Source organism: Gossypium hirsutum, chromosome D05, assembly GCF_007990345.1.
Source record: "Gossypium hirsutum isolate 1008001.06 chromosome D05, Gossypium_hirsutum_v2.1, whole genome shotgun sequence".
In the NCBI taxonomy this organism is placed as follows: domain Eukaryota; kingdom Viridiplantae; phylum Streptophyta; class Magnoliopsida; order Malvales; family Malvaceae; genus Gossypium; species Gossypium hirsutum.
In genome coordinates, this window is record NC_053441.1 from 4,931,100 (window position 1) to 4,948,267 (window position 17,168).

A 17,168-nucleotide genomic window follows, 5' to 3' on the forward strand; every position below is an offset into this window, starting at 1 on the left:
ATTATATCAATTTAAAAGTGTAATTTCAAGCCTACAATTAAATCTATACTTTTTTAGAATTTAATGGTTTATGAATTTTTTTAAAAATATTATGTGTTTAAATATATTCGAATATATAAAATTAAGACAATAATAAAGCAAAGTTTGTAGTTGAGAAATTAAATTTTAAAATTTTTAAAATAAATTTACACAACTTCAAAGAATCAAATTTAATTTGAATCTATCACATGAATCATAAAGTAAATAACCTTAAACATTAAATTTCAAATATCACAATTTTTATGAAGACATTTTAATTATTATATAGCTAATAAGTTGATTATTTAATGACTATGGTATAATTTAAAGGAGAAACCACGTATATCCATTCTATATAATAGCCCTCTCACGATGAAATCATAAAAAGACAAGATAAAAGGGTTTCTTCTTTTCATTCTTCTGTCCTTCCTTCCGTTCCTTGGGGGGGGGGGTTCTTTAATTTTGGTTTTTACTTTGGCATGAACAACAAAAAAAACCCTAGTATTGTGTGAAGTTCTCCTGGTCACTCATTACCGAAAACGTCATGGATCTTGGATTTTAAGGTCTTTTCCTTAAACGGGTTTAGTTTGTTTTCAGATCTGTCTCATTCCTTTTTAATATTTTTCTATGTATTGTGGAACAGTTTGTTTCTTCGTTTCGGTAAATTGTGTGTTGCCTGCTTTGTTTCCTTATATGGGAAATGCTTTACCCTTTCTTCCTTTCATCTAATACCTTCTTCTTTGGGACATAGAAATTGACAGAAGAGAGTGAGCACACAGAGGCACTTGTATAAGGCTATACTTTTGCTTTTGCGTGCTCACTTCTCTTTCTGTCAGTTTCCAGTGCCGGAATTTGATCTTAATTTCCTTTTGGTCACTTCTCGGCCTGTTTTGTTCCATACTCTCTACTCTTGTCTTGTCTCGCTTATCCCCCATTCCCCTCTCTCTCTCTCTATAATTATTGATTAATCACATGTGATCTTCCCTCTCCTCTGGGACTGGGACTAGTTAATTTAGAAGCCAGCAAAAATACTCTACTCTGGGAATATGGTCTACGTCTGACTGTGTCTCTTTTTTTTGTTGTTGTTGTGTCTATTCAAAATGTTTTAATTTATGTTTTAAATTCAATAAATAGCATCAAAGCGTGACTTTCGATGTTATTGACTATGCCTGATCACTGTGCGGATTTAACGGCAAGACTATGAATAGTATGGGACCATTCATGTTATTAATTGCCTATTAGTAGCTATAGCTAGTATGGTCCTCCAACTAACCCTCTTTCTTTTCTTTTTCTGGTTTGTTTCTTGTTATTGTTTCTACTATCTTCTTCGGTTTTTCTTTCTTTTTTTAATTCCTGCGCATGCGATCATAGTCAGTACCCAGAAATTCGTCCTGCTTGGAGCTTGCTTTCACCTGAATCTAGCAGAATCTGGTTGCTTTCACTGATCACAATTGCAAATGGAGGTTTCTATTTGTAAATTCAACTATAAACCCACACTTGAACAATTGACGTGTTGCTTGTTTAGTGTCTGTGATTAATGGGTGTTGATCTGCAGCTAGTTCTTGCCTCAATTTAGGGGAATCAAGGTTTTACCCATTTTGCGGTGTATTTACCTGCTCTTCTTTGCTTCCATGGTGTGATTTGATGATGTACCGTGAGTGCTGAAAAGAAGAAGGGCCCTGGGGGGGGTAGGGGAACTAGGTTTTAGGTTTCGTGATGAGTTTCCATCAACAGTTTGTCTGGTTTTTCATGTTCCTGTTGCAGAACAGGTTTAATTTTTTAAATCATCTTAAAAACCCATTTAATCTTCGTTCATTTGAAGTACATGCATCCGTCTGTTTTATGAATTGTTTCTTGCGTCAATATTTTTCAAGTTTATCGCACTACAACTTCAAACTGTGTCCAGGTCTTTATTATTTCTTGTATATCCTAAAACATCAGTTGGATTGTATCAAGGTAAAGAGTTGCATGCAATCAACAATTCTCAAGCACTCTTTTATTTTTATTTTTTATTTTTGTATAACTATAAGTGTTCTCATGGTTTTTCAGGAATCTAATCTTGTTCTGGCCGGGTTGGTATGCAGGTAAAGCTTCCCAAAGTTTAAGATAACTTTTTTTTTTTACCTTTGTGATTACCCGCAAATAAAGATAAGAGTTTCTATGCATGTGTTATTTGAATGGTTTGATGATAAGTAATTGGGCGTATCAATGTTTTATTGTATGCACCTAAACCGATCTTGATAATGTCAAAGCTGGAAGATAAACGCTCTACAAATATGTGATACTGAAGGCTAATTACATACTGTTTATCTTGCAGTGCATGTATTGAATCGAAGAAAGGAAATATGTTTTGGTCCATGTTTAGTATCATATCTAGGCATCTGCTGCTGTTTAACTTAATCTGTGTAAGCAAAACGAGACTAGTCTTTAATAAGAAATTTTGAAAAGAAAAATTAAATAAATAAAAGAGCAAAGAGTAAAAGATTGAGTTAAACGGATTGCAGTGTCTGCTTACTTGATTCTTGAACCAATTTAACAATATGTTATTGCTTTCAGCAGGGTTTATTTTCCATTGGCAAAGCCTTGCTCCATGTAATTTGCCTCCTTTAGCTTATTGTCTTTGCTTTGTCCCTTTCTTTTTATATCTATTCACCAGTAAATTATGAATTAATTTAGTCTTCCATACATTCAAGCTCTTGTGATTGATAGAAAACGGAAGCCTTAAATCATTTCCCAGCTATATATGTCTGCATTACTAAGTACCCAATGGTTAAAAGTTTTTTTGATCTTATTTCGATTTACTTAATTGCTTTTGCTGAAACCATCAATTAATATGCCGTGCAATGTTCTTCTCAGCGGACGACTGTGAATGGATGGGGTTCTCTCATTTGGTTTTATGGGGATATCACTATCATACACCAAACCTGAAATGCTCAAATCTGATTTCAAGGCTTCAAAACAAGTAAGAAAACATTGAATAGCTAATATTTGTATAACAAGTAGTATTTGTCTTGTTGCGGGGATGCGGGCCTCCTCTCCAACTATGCTAGGTTCTTGCTGGATTTAAGGGGGTTAAACTTTTTTTTTCTTTCTAAAATAATAAAATAATAAACAAAGATACCATAATCGACTCGTTTCCCCATTATATTAGTAAACAAGCTTAAGTGGGCTTGCTGCTTTATGTGAGTGGTTTTTGCCTTTACTGCTTTTATGCTTTGTGCAATGAAGATTTTTATTTTATGTTTTTCCCAATTAGAAAAACCACAAATGACTGGATAGAATTTGTAGGGATGATCAAATTGTGGGATCATCAATGTCGGATTGTCTGCATATCCAGCTAGCTAGACTAGCTTTTATGGTTCTTAAAAATGAAGCAACTTTTTTGTCATCAACCTTTGCTGGGAATCTATCTTGGAGCAATATGGCAGAGAGTGACTGCTTCTTTTTGATGTAGTGAAACGATTTCTATTGGTCTACATTATTTTATTTATGGGGGAATATCAATGATAGTCGCTACTTGCTATACTTTTTTTGTTTTGTTCATGGAAAGCATTAATATAAACTGCTTCCTCTTTAGTGTTTTAGGAGCTCTTTCAAAAAAGCATCAAGTTAAATGTTGTTGCATGATTGATATACACAGGAGTAAAATAGAAGTCCAAATGTGAATAAAACTAACCTGTTATAAAACTTCAGACATTTGTACTTGTCATATAGTTTCAGGTATGTGGGTGTGATAGTTTCTATTAGGCGCAAAACACTGATCTTTGTGATGGATTCTCTTCTGCGACTTGCTTGAGATCTATCAATTTGTACAATGAAGAATGGCGCCGTGGTGCTTTGAAGATGAAAGAACTTGTCAGGAGCTGTTCCTGTTGTTCTAGTTTCAGACCATCTTTTTGACTTAATAGGTCACTTAAATTTGCCCTTAATTATTATAACCAGTCTTGTTTTCTTTTTGTTTTAATCGTATAATGGACGTGATTATAATCGGTCCCTATTTGTAAATCCCCTATGATAAACTCAAACACCCTTCACTGAGTATTACAGTAGTGTTTCAAAGAGATTGATCATATGCAAGCTCTGGAAAGCCTTAACCTTTGTACTGCGTTTAAAATCTATGAGAAAGGTATCAAAACATGATGGTGCTTCCATCCATGTTTTAAGCCTTAAAATATGGTTTGTTTCTTTCAAATGTTTTGATTCTTTAGAACCAATTATGTAAATATGGAAAGCACAGAACTACATTAGGTAAGATCAAGCTGTGGGTTTGAGATTAGAGCTTTTTTACTATTAGCCTGTGGGGGGTTCTGAATTTAATCAAGAAAACAAAATGGTTTTGCCTGAATTCTTGCAAGTGCAATGCTTACTTTGCATCATTTTTTTTCTTAATTTTGGTGGAGTAAATTAGAGATGGGTATAATAGATACATATAGGGTTGATGAAGTAGTTTCTAAATCTTTAAGATGGCCAAAGCATATATCAGTCTAAATTTTGTGTAGAATTTAGGGTATTTGTCATATTGTAGGGAGTTGACCATCATTGGGTTTAATTATTTAATTTAGGGTAACTTTAGCCTCAAACAAATATGTCCTTATCCTTGAATTTCAGGCCAGAGCTGATTAGAAATCTTTGTATTCATGAAACAAAATAATAGACTGCACCTATGACCTGCCTACGGCGTGTCGTTTGTTTCAAAGCAATTGTAATGGCTGGAACTTAAAAGCATCAAATAAATATATGTAATTCTGGTATTTTGTAGCAACAGATGTTTTAGAAATGCCTGGACAAATGCATGTGCTTCATGTTAGCTGTATGTACTTGGTTGAGTGTGCTATTATGAAGAAGAAGAAGAAGAAACTGCAATTTTTCTGTCTGGCTGCGTTCATGGTAAGTGTGGGTGAAAATTAAGGCTTCCTTGAGTATTATGAAATTGTGTGCAACTGTTGTGTTTTTTGTTTTACATGCAGTGGATCATATTAGAGAAAATTGACTGTGATACATACTCATCAAGTGAAAGTCGTATTAGAGAGAACGAGTTAGATGAAATTTCAGTTTTTAAACTCTCTTTGAAACTTGTATAATCCCAACTTTCAAGATTTGCACTCATGGTAAGGATGGGGATGTGAAGGCTAATAGGCGATGATTTGAAACATTGAAGTTCATGCATGTGTATATATATCTTACTGTTGAATCTGGATGTTTTTTACTTGTGTTGTAATGGTGACCTTATTACAGTACTGTCGCAGGAGTGTCCAAGAATGTTGTTGAATACCATGGAAGAGGTTATACGCAAAGAATATGAGGATAGTGGGAGCCATAGCATATGATTTGTACGACCCGTGGGACTCTAGCACAAGAGACGTCAAGTCCATTATTGCTTTCTCCAATTCGATCTTATCTTCTTGGCCTTCTAGTATAATTATTTTTATATTTACAGCCAAAGCAACCGTTATTATTCTACTCTTTTATTTTATGCATATAACTTGCTAGACAGTTAAGTTGCCAGCTTTTTCTGCTTTAACCCGTTTTCTTTAAAAAAAAAAAATTTGGTGTAATAGAGACGGTTGATCAGGGAGAAGGGTTATCTCTATGAATCATTTGTAAAATGTTCCATTTAATTTAGCATTAATTGAGGGTTTTTTTACCTAATAATCCAAAATGATAATTAAATATTAAAATGGGTCACCCTACAAATTAATAATATCCATATGGGTCATTTGTTACAGTATTTTTTGATATATCACCTAATTAGTTGGTGACATCACATGGGGTTTTAAAGAAAACGATTTTTTATTGGTGCTGTCAGGCACATTGACGGCATCGAATTAAAATATAATTAATGATTATATTTCGAAATAGTTATTGTAGCTTAGGTAGTAGAATGTGATTTTTAATTATGTAATTGTGAGTTCAATTTTCATTGAGAGTATTTTTACTTCTTTTCTCCAAAAGTAAGTTTTACTTTATCATTTTTTAAAAATTTACTATTTTTTTAACAAAATAACGTTATTTGTATAAACATGATCACATGGTTAAAAATCACACAATTTATCAGCTGAACTAAAACAACTATTTTATAACATGATAAATATAATAATTAATTATATTATAGTCTGGTGTCGTAGCAAGCGACCTATTTCAATGATTTAATTTGTAGGATGGTCTATTTTGATAAAGTTTATATACATGCAAGTGAAATAATGGGCAATGTTTTAACTGTGGGCGTGCGTTTTGGAGATATGATTAGATACCTTCCCTCCATCGAGAATCGATCTGGTGAACTAACTAAAAGTACAGCTGATGTTTCGAATGACTGATAGACACACCGATTTCTTAACTACGCTTAGGTTGATTTGGACGAAGACACTTCATGCAACAACATTACCATCTTTGCTGGTACGGGAAAAAACTACATTTTTTGAAAAAAAAATATTTTAACAAGATAATAGAGGGCGTTTTGCTTTTATATAATCGTCTAATGTTTTGAAAGATTAAACCAAACACCAAAATATATAAAACAAAAATAATGGGCTAGTAGAGAAAATAATTTTACTTTAAAAATTTGTTTTGACAAAATCAATCAACACTTTTAGCTTGGCCTTTTTACGGCTCCAATAATGTTTTTATTACGCTTTTACGGGAAGTGTCGTCTAATCCCTTGAGATTTGACAACAAATAGTCAGCTGTCAATTCCACTCGTCCTTTCAACTTTTATTTGCGAGGGATAGTGCCACGTCCACAATCCAACTTTTTGTCATCCAAACATTTTGAAACCAAATTGCAATTTTGTGACGGAACACAAGATTTCTGTTTGATAAATATTTTCTAAATTTCGTGTCATTACAATAATGATAAAAGAACGAGAAATATATTTAAGACACAGAAGGAGAAGGTTTATGTCAATACATCAAAAAAAGCTAGTTAGCATCTTGTTTCTTCTGTGCAAGTATACGGTACCTAACAGCACCCAAACATCAAAATGGTGGTCATGGGAGAGGTTTTACTGATTACATGTTCTTAGAGAGCACCCCGGCTGCAAATAGCAGATTCCTTCTAGAAAACTGATCCAAACATAAAGTTGAACAAATATATACACATAAATGATCAGACAGACAACACAGACCAACCTCAGAAGTTGCATAAAAAGTGGAAATATACACGCATCTGATTCCGAAAAAAAGAATTACCTGTAAACTATACACAGAAGTAGACTTGGTTGCAAGGGTTTTCAATGATCTCAGCCTGTTTGGATTCGCCCCACTCCTGTTGATTCACCCATTTTACCATATTAATAAAAATTACCAGATGATACCATACCATATGAGACATTATATATTATATCATACAACCAAATTGCTTCACTTGTGAAACCTACTTTTCTTCATTCCTTGGGACCTTTGTGCTTCTTGTTACATCCCACAATTTTATGGTGCAATCCGCAGATCCAGATGCCAGAAGTGAGCCTTCACAACTGGATGTCCAGCAACAGGAAAAAAATGTCAAGAAACTCAGGCGTACCATCATCTCAAACTTGCTTTATGTATGAATTTTCAAGACGTAATTAGGATTATCTACACTAGGAGCTAGGTTTTCCACCTGAAACCAAGTGTCCACACACAAGAGGTGTGACCCATCAAAGGTGTAATGCACCGTCCGCTTGAAAGGTCCCACGTCCTTATCATCCCATCTTCATCACCAGATGCCATATATCGACCATCAGGGGATATTGCTAATGACAATATCATACTTCTATGACCAATGAAAATCCGAACACATTCTCCACTTTGTACATCCCACAACCTAACTGTTTTATCACTAGAGCCAGTGGCAATATAGTTGCAGTTGGCATGCCATTGCACACACTGAGAAAAGAAGATTGAACAATTTGTGATTGGTTGAAATATAATACAAGATCAAACAAGAGCAAGAACTTTGCTTTTATAAGTAATAACTAGAAAACTCTGAAATCCACTTTTATTCAACATCAAACCGTGCAACTTTTTTTATGGGCTCACATCTAACAGAAAAGATTGGCCACACAGGTTAGAATAACATTTAGAACAACACATCAGAGAATAAAAAGATAAGACGCCTTACATCAACATCAGACAAGTGCCCTGCCATTATTCTCAGAGGTTGTATTCTGTCCATCGACCAAATCCTTGCTGCTCAATCATGAGAAGCGCTGGCAAAATAGTGACTTACAGGACTAAACTGCAGTAGGAGATAAGGACGTCAAAATGTATTAGAGGCAGAAACCAAAAAATGAAAACAAGATTCTCGTTCTAAAGAAAGAATGGAGGAGAGGAACTTTAAAAGTGGTATATATTACAAACATCCATGGAAGAAAAGTTATACCTGAACATCCTATACAGGATAATTATGACCCTTGTAGCAAACAAGATTTGCATTTAGTTTTGTGCTCCATAAGCGAACTGCAAGAAATTTGTATATAGGATGAAGAGTAAAGTATTAAAAGAGAAGGGAGGGAGGGAGGTGCGAAGAGGTGAACAAACTGAGATGCGAGTGAAGAAAATCCAAATGAGCATGCTATATAGTTTAACGTACTTGTTGTATCTACTGAAGAAGAAAGAATAAAATCACCAAGAGGACTAAAGGTGGTTGAATAAACTGGTGCTGAGTGACCCTGAAACAATGTATAGGACCTTTTCCCACCATTTGGCCCCAGAACCTGTTCACTTGAAGAAGAATCATTTTCAACCTGCAGATTAGCTGACACCATACTTCGCTGTCAAACAGAGATATAAATAGGCATTTTATAATTGCAGGCATATCGAAAGAGGTATCCAACTATTTTTGGATAAAATTTCTACAGATACTGTGCAGCGTCATGGGCGGATAAACAAAAACAGTCTTTTTAACTTACAACTTCCACCTTGTTGGCCCAGCTTTGCCATATCCCAAACCTGGGGTGCAGAAATCAAATTAGCAACCAATATGTTTCCTAGAAAAATGAAAAAGAAAGCAATAAAGCAGAATCATATATCAGCCAAGCTATGATTTAAGATACGACCTTCAGTGACAAGTCTGAGAACCCCCCAGCAACCAAAGATCCATCATGGGATATTGATGAACAATTCAAACTGATGCAGGTTAAATAAAACACAATAAGTACCTCAAAGCATTAGAAAATCAAGATGACCATTAAATAACCCAATTCACGGACATTACCCATTATACGTGTTGAGGAAAGTATAAAAGCTGACAGATGGTAGTGCAACACTACTCAATTGTACACGGTTTCTTAAATCCTCAAGAATAGACTGCTCTACCTCAGTTGACCTGAAGCAATTGTCAGAAAAATAATTTAAGGAAACATCATAAACCACTGCATAGCATAGCATAGCATAGCATAGCAAGCATTATAGCTTTCGCCATAGATTTTACATGCCGAGAAGTCCCCTTCTTCATGATAGTCTAAAACCAAAACACTATGATGGTTTACATTCAGTGGAAATTTAGCGCACTACATTAAGAATCAATTTTACATCTGATAAAAATAAAGAGGGAGTTACTGAAAGTACATTAAGGGCAAAGGGAGCTTTGGTTTCACTCAAGGTGCAGCTGAGGTTGTGCTAGCCTCTAGATGAGCATTTTTTGTTGTTGCATTAAGAGCTTTCTCCTTTTTCGACTTTTTTGTTGAAGAACCTTGCTTTCCACCTTCAATTGATCTTTTCTGAACAAGAAACAGATAAGACAAGTCAAAGAACAAAGATCGGATTTGTGCATTAATCAAAAAGTAACTTCATGATCCTATAGTAAACTTGAAAATCATGAATAAACTAACAAAAGCAAAATATATACAGTGAAATGCTGAAGGGAAAATAATGAATTGTAAGAGGCACTTTTACAGCAGAACGTACCTTAGTCTCATCTACATCCCCCTCTTCGTTCTCTTCTTCTGTCTTTTCAGAATCAGAAAGCAAACCTCCAGCCTTCTCCAAGCGTTCTTCTAAGGAGTCTTCGAGCAACTATGAGAAGTATATAAAATCAAAGTCAATTAAAAAAATGTGAAGAAGTATACACATGTATATTCAGTGGAGTAAAATAATAAAAGTAGGAATCAACAGAGCTGATGGCAGCAGGAACCTTTCTTCTTTTACTAATGGAAGGGGAATTATGTGTGCTAAATTCCATGGAAAATTCATTTAGAAAGATAATTATAAGAGCAGTTCAGCGACTCACTCCCCAGTGTATTTCTTTCTGGTTTAACTGATTAGCTGCATCCTAGCAGCTCCCAATAAGTGTTACAACATCTGCATCATCAGAAATGGAACTGGGCTGTCCAGAAAAAACTGCAGGGAAACAAAGAAAACCATAATCTGATGCAGCATAACCTCTACTGTCCTGTGCAATGCAGAATATGAACAATGAAAATGGCATCACCTTGAAAGTTGATGTGCTCGTTGATGACCCCAAGCATTGCAGTGGACTGTGTTTTGTGCAAATATTGCAACAGAAGGTCATAGGAATACTGCCAAAATGATTGACAACCATTTCAGCAGTTAAATAGGAAATGAATAGATCCCTCTCTAATCTTATTAGCAGCCACCAAAGCAAGAATTTACATGTTTTACCTGACATATCTTGATGTTGACTTTACTCTGCCTAAGAGAACGAGCAAATTCATTTCCTGATTAAGGAAACAACAACTGATGATGAGAACAAAAAATTGGCAGCAACTCTCATAAGTGGTATGTAAGCAAAAGTACAAAAATAATAGGATGTTCCACCTCTAAATGAGATTGAGAAAGAACCCCTTCCAACTTTTGAAGATCGCATGAGTGCATCAGTTCATGGTCTTCACGAAAGGCCTTAAAGAAAGTTCTAGATGCAATTAAAAAATCAAAGTTATTTGAGACCAACTTATCAAAGTTGCTCTCGGAATAGCCCACTACAGGAGATCGTTAACAGAATGAGATACGAGAGAAAAATAAAGTCTAGTAAGTTCTGATATATATATACCCTCTTGTAGGTGTCCTTTTGCCACCATATCCATGAACGAATGTATAAAGACAGGATAAAGCACGTGAAGCAATTCATGCTGCATGCATGCAAAGACTAAGTTATGTCACTGATTTAAAAACTCGTACACTAAATATCAAAACTGATTACCTTATATAAATCAAGCGAACCATAAGCCCATGACCTCAGCTTGCGATACCCATCCTGGTACCGTGCCACATCATCCTCCGATCTGAAAACAAGCACAATGATGAGGAAAAAGGAAAAGAAATCACAATAAACAGTGAAATGCAACCAAAAAAAAGTAAGCATTCATCTTCTACGCAGAAATAATCTCTCTATTTAGCATTCTTTACTGCACCATCGAAATAGTCGTTCATGTTCACAAAACATTTGACTAGTTTTTATCCAACATGCAACTTACTTAGGTTATTACAGTGAAATTCCTTAGAAGAGTCAGAGTTTGCAATTTTGAAATATTAACTAACTCAACTTCTTCAAAATTTACGCCATTCCCCATATTTTAAACAAAATTCCAATCTAGAACGGTTTCTATAGCGGAAATTAAAGTAAAACCGAACATGAACATCAAAAACTGATTCTACAAGTAGAAAAAGGTTATGCTGACCAAATAAGTTAACCAAAAACAATGCAAAATGGAAATTTGCTGGAGTCTGAGAGTTAGGATTTGCATAGAACTTACTGGGAGAAGCGATGAATGAACTTAGCTAGTTCAGGGTCGTTGTGGAAATCGACGGGAGCGGAGTCCTTTGTTTTGAAGATCCTCTAACAATTGCTCCGCTTCTTTAAATCCTTTCTTCTTCAAATAAGCTGCTACGAAGCTATTCACTGCTTGCATATTTTCCATTTTTGCTTTTCTCCTCCACAACCTCAAAACTAAAGAAATAAAAATTAAACCAAACCAAAAACAAGCATACACCTCTTGGCAAATTTTCTTCTCTTTCTTTTCTTCGCTGGTTTACCTGAGCCACGGCGAATTAGGTTATTTATATATGGGTTTAGATTTCGCTCGGCCCATTACTAATTGGAACCATATTACCCGGTAAGCCTTTTAATGGGCTTAATCTAATCGAATCGATTTTCCCCCTCAGCCTAAAAACATCTCATTTTTCTCACAAACATTTAATTCACACAAATAAGAATAAAAATAAAAATAAAAATTTGATATATTTATGATAGAATTTATTAATTGAGTTAATAAATCATCATTTTTATTTAATTGATATTAAAAATAAATAAGACACATGTACCAAATAATAATCTAATAAAAAAATAAAATTTTATTTTGATTTATAAAATATTGTACAAATTTTATATCAAACCCTCAATTTTGCCCTCGAGTTTTTTAAATATATTAAAGTGACTTATACTATTATCTGAATTATTTTTAAATTTAGTCATTATAAAATATCAAATTATAAATTTGTTAACATTTTTTTTTGTCTACATCGCATTCATTAATATTAATTTAATTCTCTCTATTTTATTTTTTAACCAATCAATTAGTAGCCAGGTGAAAATTAAATAATTTTATTAATAATTTAATTATGTTAAATTAATTTAATTCTTGTTAAACTTACATTTTTAATGGTTTTCTATTCGAGTTAGTTAACAAATTTTAACCGCATCTTAATCGATCACGAAATTAATTTAATTCAAGTTAATGAAATCTAAAAGTTTGGATACATGTGTTTATAAACTTTTATTTATTTCTCAGCCATTGCTTATCGTATTAGATCATACACTGCACTATGTTTTGAAGTTGAGCTACAATTAATATTGAGGTATCTGGGACATTGAGTAATATTTACAAATTTAAACACCAATTGAAAACACACAGAATGATAAATAAATAAGATTCTTGTTTGTCGCCGGTTGCGTCTTACTTCATTGGTATGGATATTGTTGTCAATGTAAGATGACGTGGCTTCGAGTGCGCTGAAGCGTATTATCCTCTTACTTATGAGTTGGGATGGAATTATGAGTAATTTTAAACACATTGTGCCAAAAAAAATAGATATGATCAAAACCAATAATAAGATTGTTAAAAAAAATTGATTTCTGAAAGCCCCTTAGGCCTCAACAAATAAAGGAATGATGTGATATTTAGTGCGTCAACCTTAGTTTTGAAATAACTATTATTGGAATTAATTTAGGGGCGAATCCAAAAAATATAATTTCAACATTTTAATAGCTTAGATCTTTATAATTTTTAAATGATTAAATCAATTTTTATCATTTTTACGGGGATTAAAGTGTAATTTTATCTTTACTAATTTAAGATTTTAAAAATTTTAAGGGCTCTAAATAAAAAAAATTATATTTTAAGGAGGCCGGGTCCCTACCAGTAATCGTTATATATATTTAATTAAATGATTAATATAATTCAAATTAATTCATTAATTTATATTAATAAAACGTCCACTTAAATGTTTAAAAAATTAATTAGTTCAATCGATGTCTCGTTAAAACCACTAAACTAAGGGCTCCTTTGGTTTGCCATTGCATACCAGTGAGGTGCGGTTAGGGGGGAAATGGCAGCAACCGCACTGGTAAGCCCTTTGGTTCAACATGCCAGTCCGGTGAAAAGCAGCCTCCACCACGCTGGTCAGCCCCAAATCAACTGGAGATTGTTGGTCCGGTACAAATTTAGCAACTCCAATTGCTTTTTCTTTTCCTCTTTTACCCATATTATTTCTTTTGTTTCTTTTCCTCTTTTGTTTCTTCTAATGTTTGGTTACCCTTCTTCTTCCCTTTCCCTTTCCCCTTCCCTTTGGTTTGCAAATCAGTTTGGTCAAGGTGATGGTGGTGACTGTTTACGGGTTAACATGCATTTCTCCTTTTGCAGATTTCAACTATTGCTGGTGAATTGAGATACACCGATGCCATGAAACTACTGTATACCTAAGAGGACGCAACCAAAGGGTCTGTTTTTGCTAAAATTTTCATTTTATTTTAATGACCCTTCTGTTATTTGGTTAAATTTCAAAAATAGTCCTACAGATAAATTCAAATCATTGTTTTGCATTCAGTAATCTTTCCAGAAAAAAAGGCTTCTTATGATGAATGTGCTAATGAGGTTTTAGGCAGTTGAAACTAGCAACTGATGCAATTTCTTTCTTTGAGCATCTAATACATTAATAAGTAGTGTCGTGAAATTCTTATGAAAAACTTCTAGTTTTTGTAAAAGACAATGTTAATGAAACCCCTTCCGAGGAAATGAATGGAAATCTTTTCTAAAATGTAAATAATGGGAAAGAAATGAGGTGAAGCACATAAATCTCTTCAAGTAGCAAATATATTGTGCAGTTGTTTTGTTGACGAAGATGTGGATTTACTGTTGTATCAATTGACTGAATTCATAGTTGGTAGCAACTTAATATTATGTTCAGTAATGATTTTCCAGTGTATCCATCGCCTAGTGAGCAGTCAGCAGCTGACGGTGCTCAAAAGCAAAAGCTGGATGATGCTGACAAAAAAATTGTTGTTTTCTACTTCCATAATTCTATTCCTTTTAGTGCTGCTAAATCCATGTATTTGCATGTTGAATTTTATATAAGCAAATTAAGTGATCAGTTTACTAATGCAGGGAAGAAGCAGATGAGTTCTGCCGAACGCGGGAGGAGAAAGAGGACAGTTAATGTACTGCCTCAGAAATGTTCTTTGAGCTATTGATGTATAAACACTTTCCTTCTTTGAGCTAAATACTATTTGTTGTTTACTTATAAGTGATCTTTGAGCTGTTACCAGTAGTAATTTAGACTCTTGGTCTCCAAAATGTTGGTGTATAAACAATCATGAGAAGGAAAATGTTCGTTTTGCAGCCAAAAGAAATTTCATGGTTTTTATGTTTATTGATTGTAGGCTGTCAGAAAATATAATAAACAACGGTTTAGCCTTCTTGAGGAAAATGGGGAGCTTCTGATACGTGCAAACCAAGGCCATACCGTCATGGTGATGAATCTTTCTTAAAAATTTATTAATTTCTTCATGCTTTATCTGAATTGTCACCTTAGATTATTTTTAGCTGTTGTTTTGAGCATATTTATTTATGTCTATGCACTTCTAAGGAAGATATTGTATGTCACGTTGGCAGACAGTTGAGTCCGAAAGATTATTAAAACAAATAATTTCAGTTGATGAAGTGCAATGTAAGAACACCATGTCTCTTAGATTTATGGACTTTCTTTATGCCTTTTATTTTGCATAATCCTCTTGATTTTCCCTGAGATGATAGTTTGCGTACATGGAACCTATAAGAGGAATTTGGAATCAATTTTAGAGTCGGGTTTGAAGCGCATGAAAAGATTGCATGTTCACTTCTCAAGTGGCTTGCCGACTGACGGTGAAGTGATAAGTGGTGAGATATCATGAAATTTCTCTTTACTGTTCCTCTGAACTTTGACATACGAACTCCTTCATTTTACTCTCTATTTTTAATATGCCAGCACTGTATACGTGACAAACTGCTTAGGGGTGTTGTTATGCTTGTTATCTGCATTTCACCATAGGATTCATGCTAAAGATTATGAAAGGGGATTACTAAGGTGCCGATATAAAATGTGAATTTTAAGCGATAATGGGAAATGACAAGCACTAATCGGCATAAATTGAGTTTTAGTGAATCTAAATGCTGTAGAGGGCTTATGATAATTTGTATCTTTTACCCTCTTTAGGTATGAGACGAGATGTTAACGTTTTGTTCTATCTTGATGTTAGAAAAGCTTTGGAAGGTAAGCATGCTTGCAGTTATTGCTTCGGTTCATAGAATCATGAAAGAAGCAAGTCATCTTTCTCACTTTTCTTTAGAGTCGTGGCCAAACATATATTTGATTTGTTCTTGCCAAACTACGGTTCTTAAGTTGTCTTCGCTTGTTTTCTTGATGACTGCAGAAGGCATGAAGCTTTACATTTCAGACAACAAAGTGATATTGACTTAAGGTTTTGATGGGGTGGTACCTGTCAAGTGCTTTGAGAAAATAGAATCATGGCCAGACAGAAAACCTATACCTTTCTTAAATGTTTAAAATTGAATGATGAAATGATCAGCTTTTTTTTTTTTAACTTTCTTTTAAACCTGTGTGATGACAAATTTGTATTTATAAAAGATGACCACCATTCATATTTGTCCAAGTCGATTACAATAAGAGTACATTTTATCTGTATAAATTGTCAATCCAAGTCTGTTCAATCTTTAGACAAAATGAACCTTGCTAAACAAGTTATGCGTGCAATTTAGTTGGAGAGTTTTTTTGTTAGGTCATGTAAGATTTTTGTTAGTTAAACTATTAGAAATTCGAGAGCAAATTGGGTCATCTAATATAAAAATGAGCAATTTAGTCCTTATATGCTTCGTTTTGAAGCAAACAAGTAACTTTTGAATAGTTTTAATATTTTTCTTATCTAAATGCTCGTGGAAAAAATTGAAAATAAACATGTCTAAAAGTTTAATCATAAAAAATCCATCAGAAAATATAACAAAAAGAAGAAGTTAAAATGAAAGAAGAAAACAACATTGAAGACCAAAATTGCTGCAATTCAAATCTAGAAACAAAATTGAAATTGAGAAAATAAAATTTACGTTCTAAATTTTAGAATTCGAAATTGTTGATTGACAAACAATAGAATCCTAATTTGTCAATGGACAGAAAATCACTGATGAGATGAGTTGAAAGGTGCTTTACGGTCGGAAATGGAATACATAATTGGGAATATAAAGAAAAACCCTAATTCATTATGTTGTTAAGTAAATTGAACTTGGGTTGCTAATGGTAAAGTAACAATCATAAAATCAATATTCAAAGTCAAGTCCAAATATTTTAATATTTGATAGAAGAAATTGATGAAGTTTGTTGATACAATCATAAGAATATTTAATACTACGAATTTTATTAATTTATATATTTTTGTTAAATTATATTTAATAATAATTATTTTAAATTATATTTTATAGTATTATATATTATGTTTTTAGTAAATTCATATAAGAATATTTAATACTAAGAATTTTATTAAATTATATATTTTTGTTAAATTATATTTAATAATTATTATTTTAAATTATATTTTATAATATTATATATTATAATTTTAGTAAATTCATATATTTTATTAAATTATATATTTTTATTAAATTATATTTA

The 17,168-nt window shown here is 33.3% G+C and overlaps 1 protein-coding gene, 1 long non-coding RNA gene and 1 pseudogene across 38 annotated transcripts; 2 read left to right on the plus strand and 1 right to left on the minus strand.

Moving 5' to 3' along the window:
- Positions 1 to 381: 381 nt before the first annotated feature.
- Positions 382 to 5,662, plus strand: LOC107906835 (uncharacterized). 37 transcript variants are annotated; one of them, XR_005913716.1, is made up of 8 exons: positions 588 to 1,974; positions 2,068 to 2,102; positions 2,336 to 2,423; positions 2,575 to 2,610; positions 2,875 to 2,980; positions 3,733 to 3,926; positions 4,784 to 4,905; positions 5,254 to 5,662. XR_005913716.1 is itself a non-coding variant. In XM_016833958.2 (5 exons), exons 1-5 carry the CDS (start codon positions 1,735 to 1,737, stop codon positions 5,318 to 5,320), a joined length of 297 nt encoding a protein of 98 aa, XP_016689447.1. In that variant the 5' UTR covers positions 588 to 1,734; the 3' UTR covers positions 5,321 to 5,662. The 37 variants fall into 37 exon arrangements, 4 of the variants coding, with proteins under 4 accessions (XP_016689447.1, XP_016689450.1, XP_016689446.1 ...); XR_005913718.1 differs by having other exon boundaries at positions 588 to 1,787; XR_005913715.1 differs by having other exon boundaries at positions 588 to 2,102.
- Positions 5,663 to 6,807: 1,145 nt separating this feature from the next.
- Positions 6,808 to 11,978, minus strand: LOC107906834 (transcription initiation factor TFIID subunit 5-like; annotated as a pseudogene).
- A 1,550-nt stretch (positions 11,979 to 13,528) lies between these two features.
- Positions 13,529 to 16,147, plus strand: LOC107906832 (uncharacterized). The gene is made up of 7 exons (XR_005913720.1): positions 13,529 to 13,666; positions 13,874 to 13,950; positions 14,615 to 14,701; positions 14,890 to 14,979; positions 15,122 to 15,385; positions 15,702 to 15,758; positions 15,919 to 16,147. It is a non-coding gene; the product is annotated as an uncharacterized lncRNA (long non-coding RNA).
- The last annotated feature ends 1,021 nt before the right edge of the window (positions 16,148 to 17,168 follow it).

Coding starts and splice junctions, on each gene's coding strand:
- LOC107906835 (XM_016833957.2), top strand. CDS start 1,735: ATGAGTTTCCATCAACAGTTTGTCTGGTTTTTCATGTTCCTGTTGCAG. Junction 2,611..2,874: donor TTGGCAAAGCCTTGCTCCAT/GTAATTTGCCTC, acceptor TGTTCTTCTCAG/CGGACGACTGTGAATGGATG. Junction 2,981..3,732: donor ATTTCAAGGCTTCAAAACAA/GTAAGAAAACAT, acceptor CTTGTCATATAG/TTTCAGGTATGTGGGTGTGA.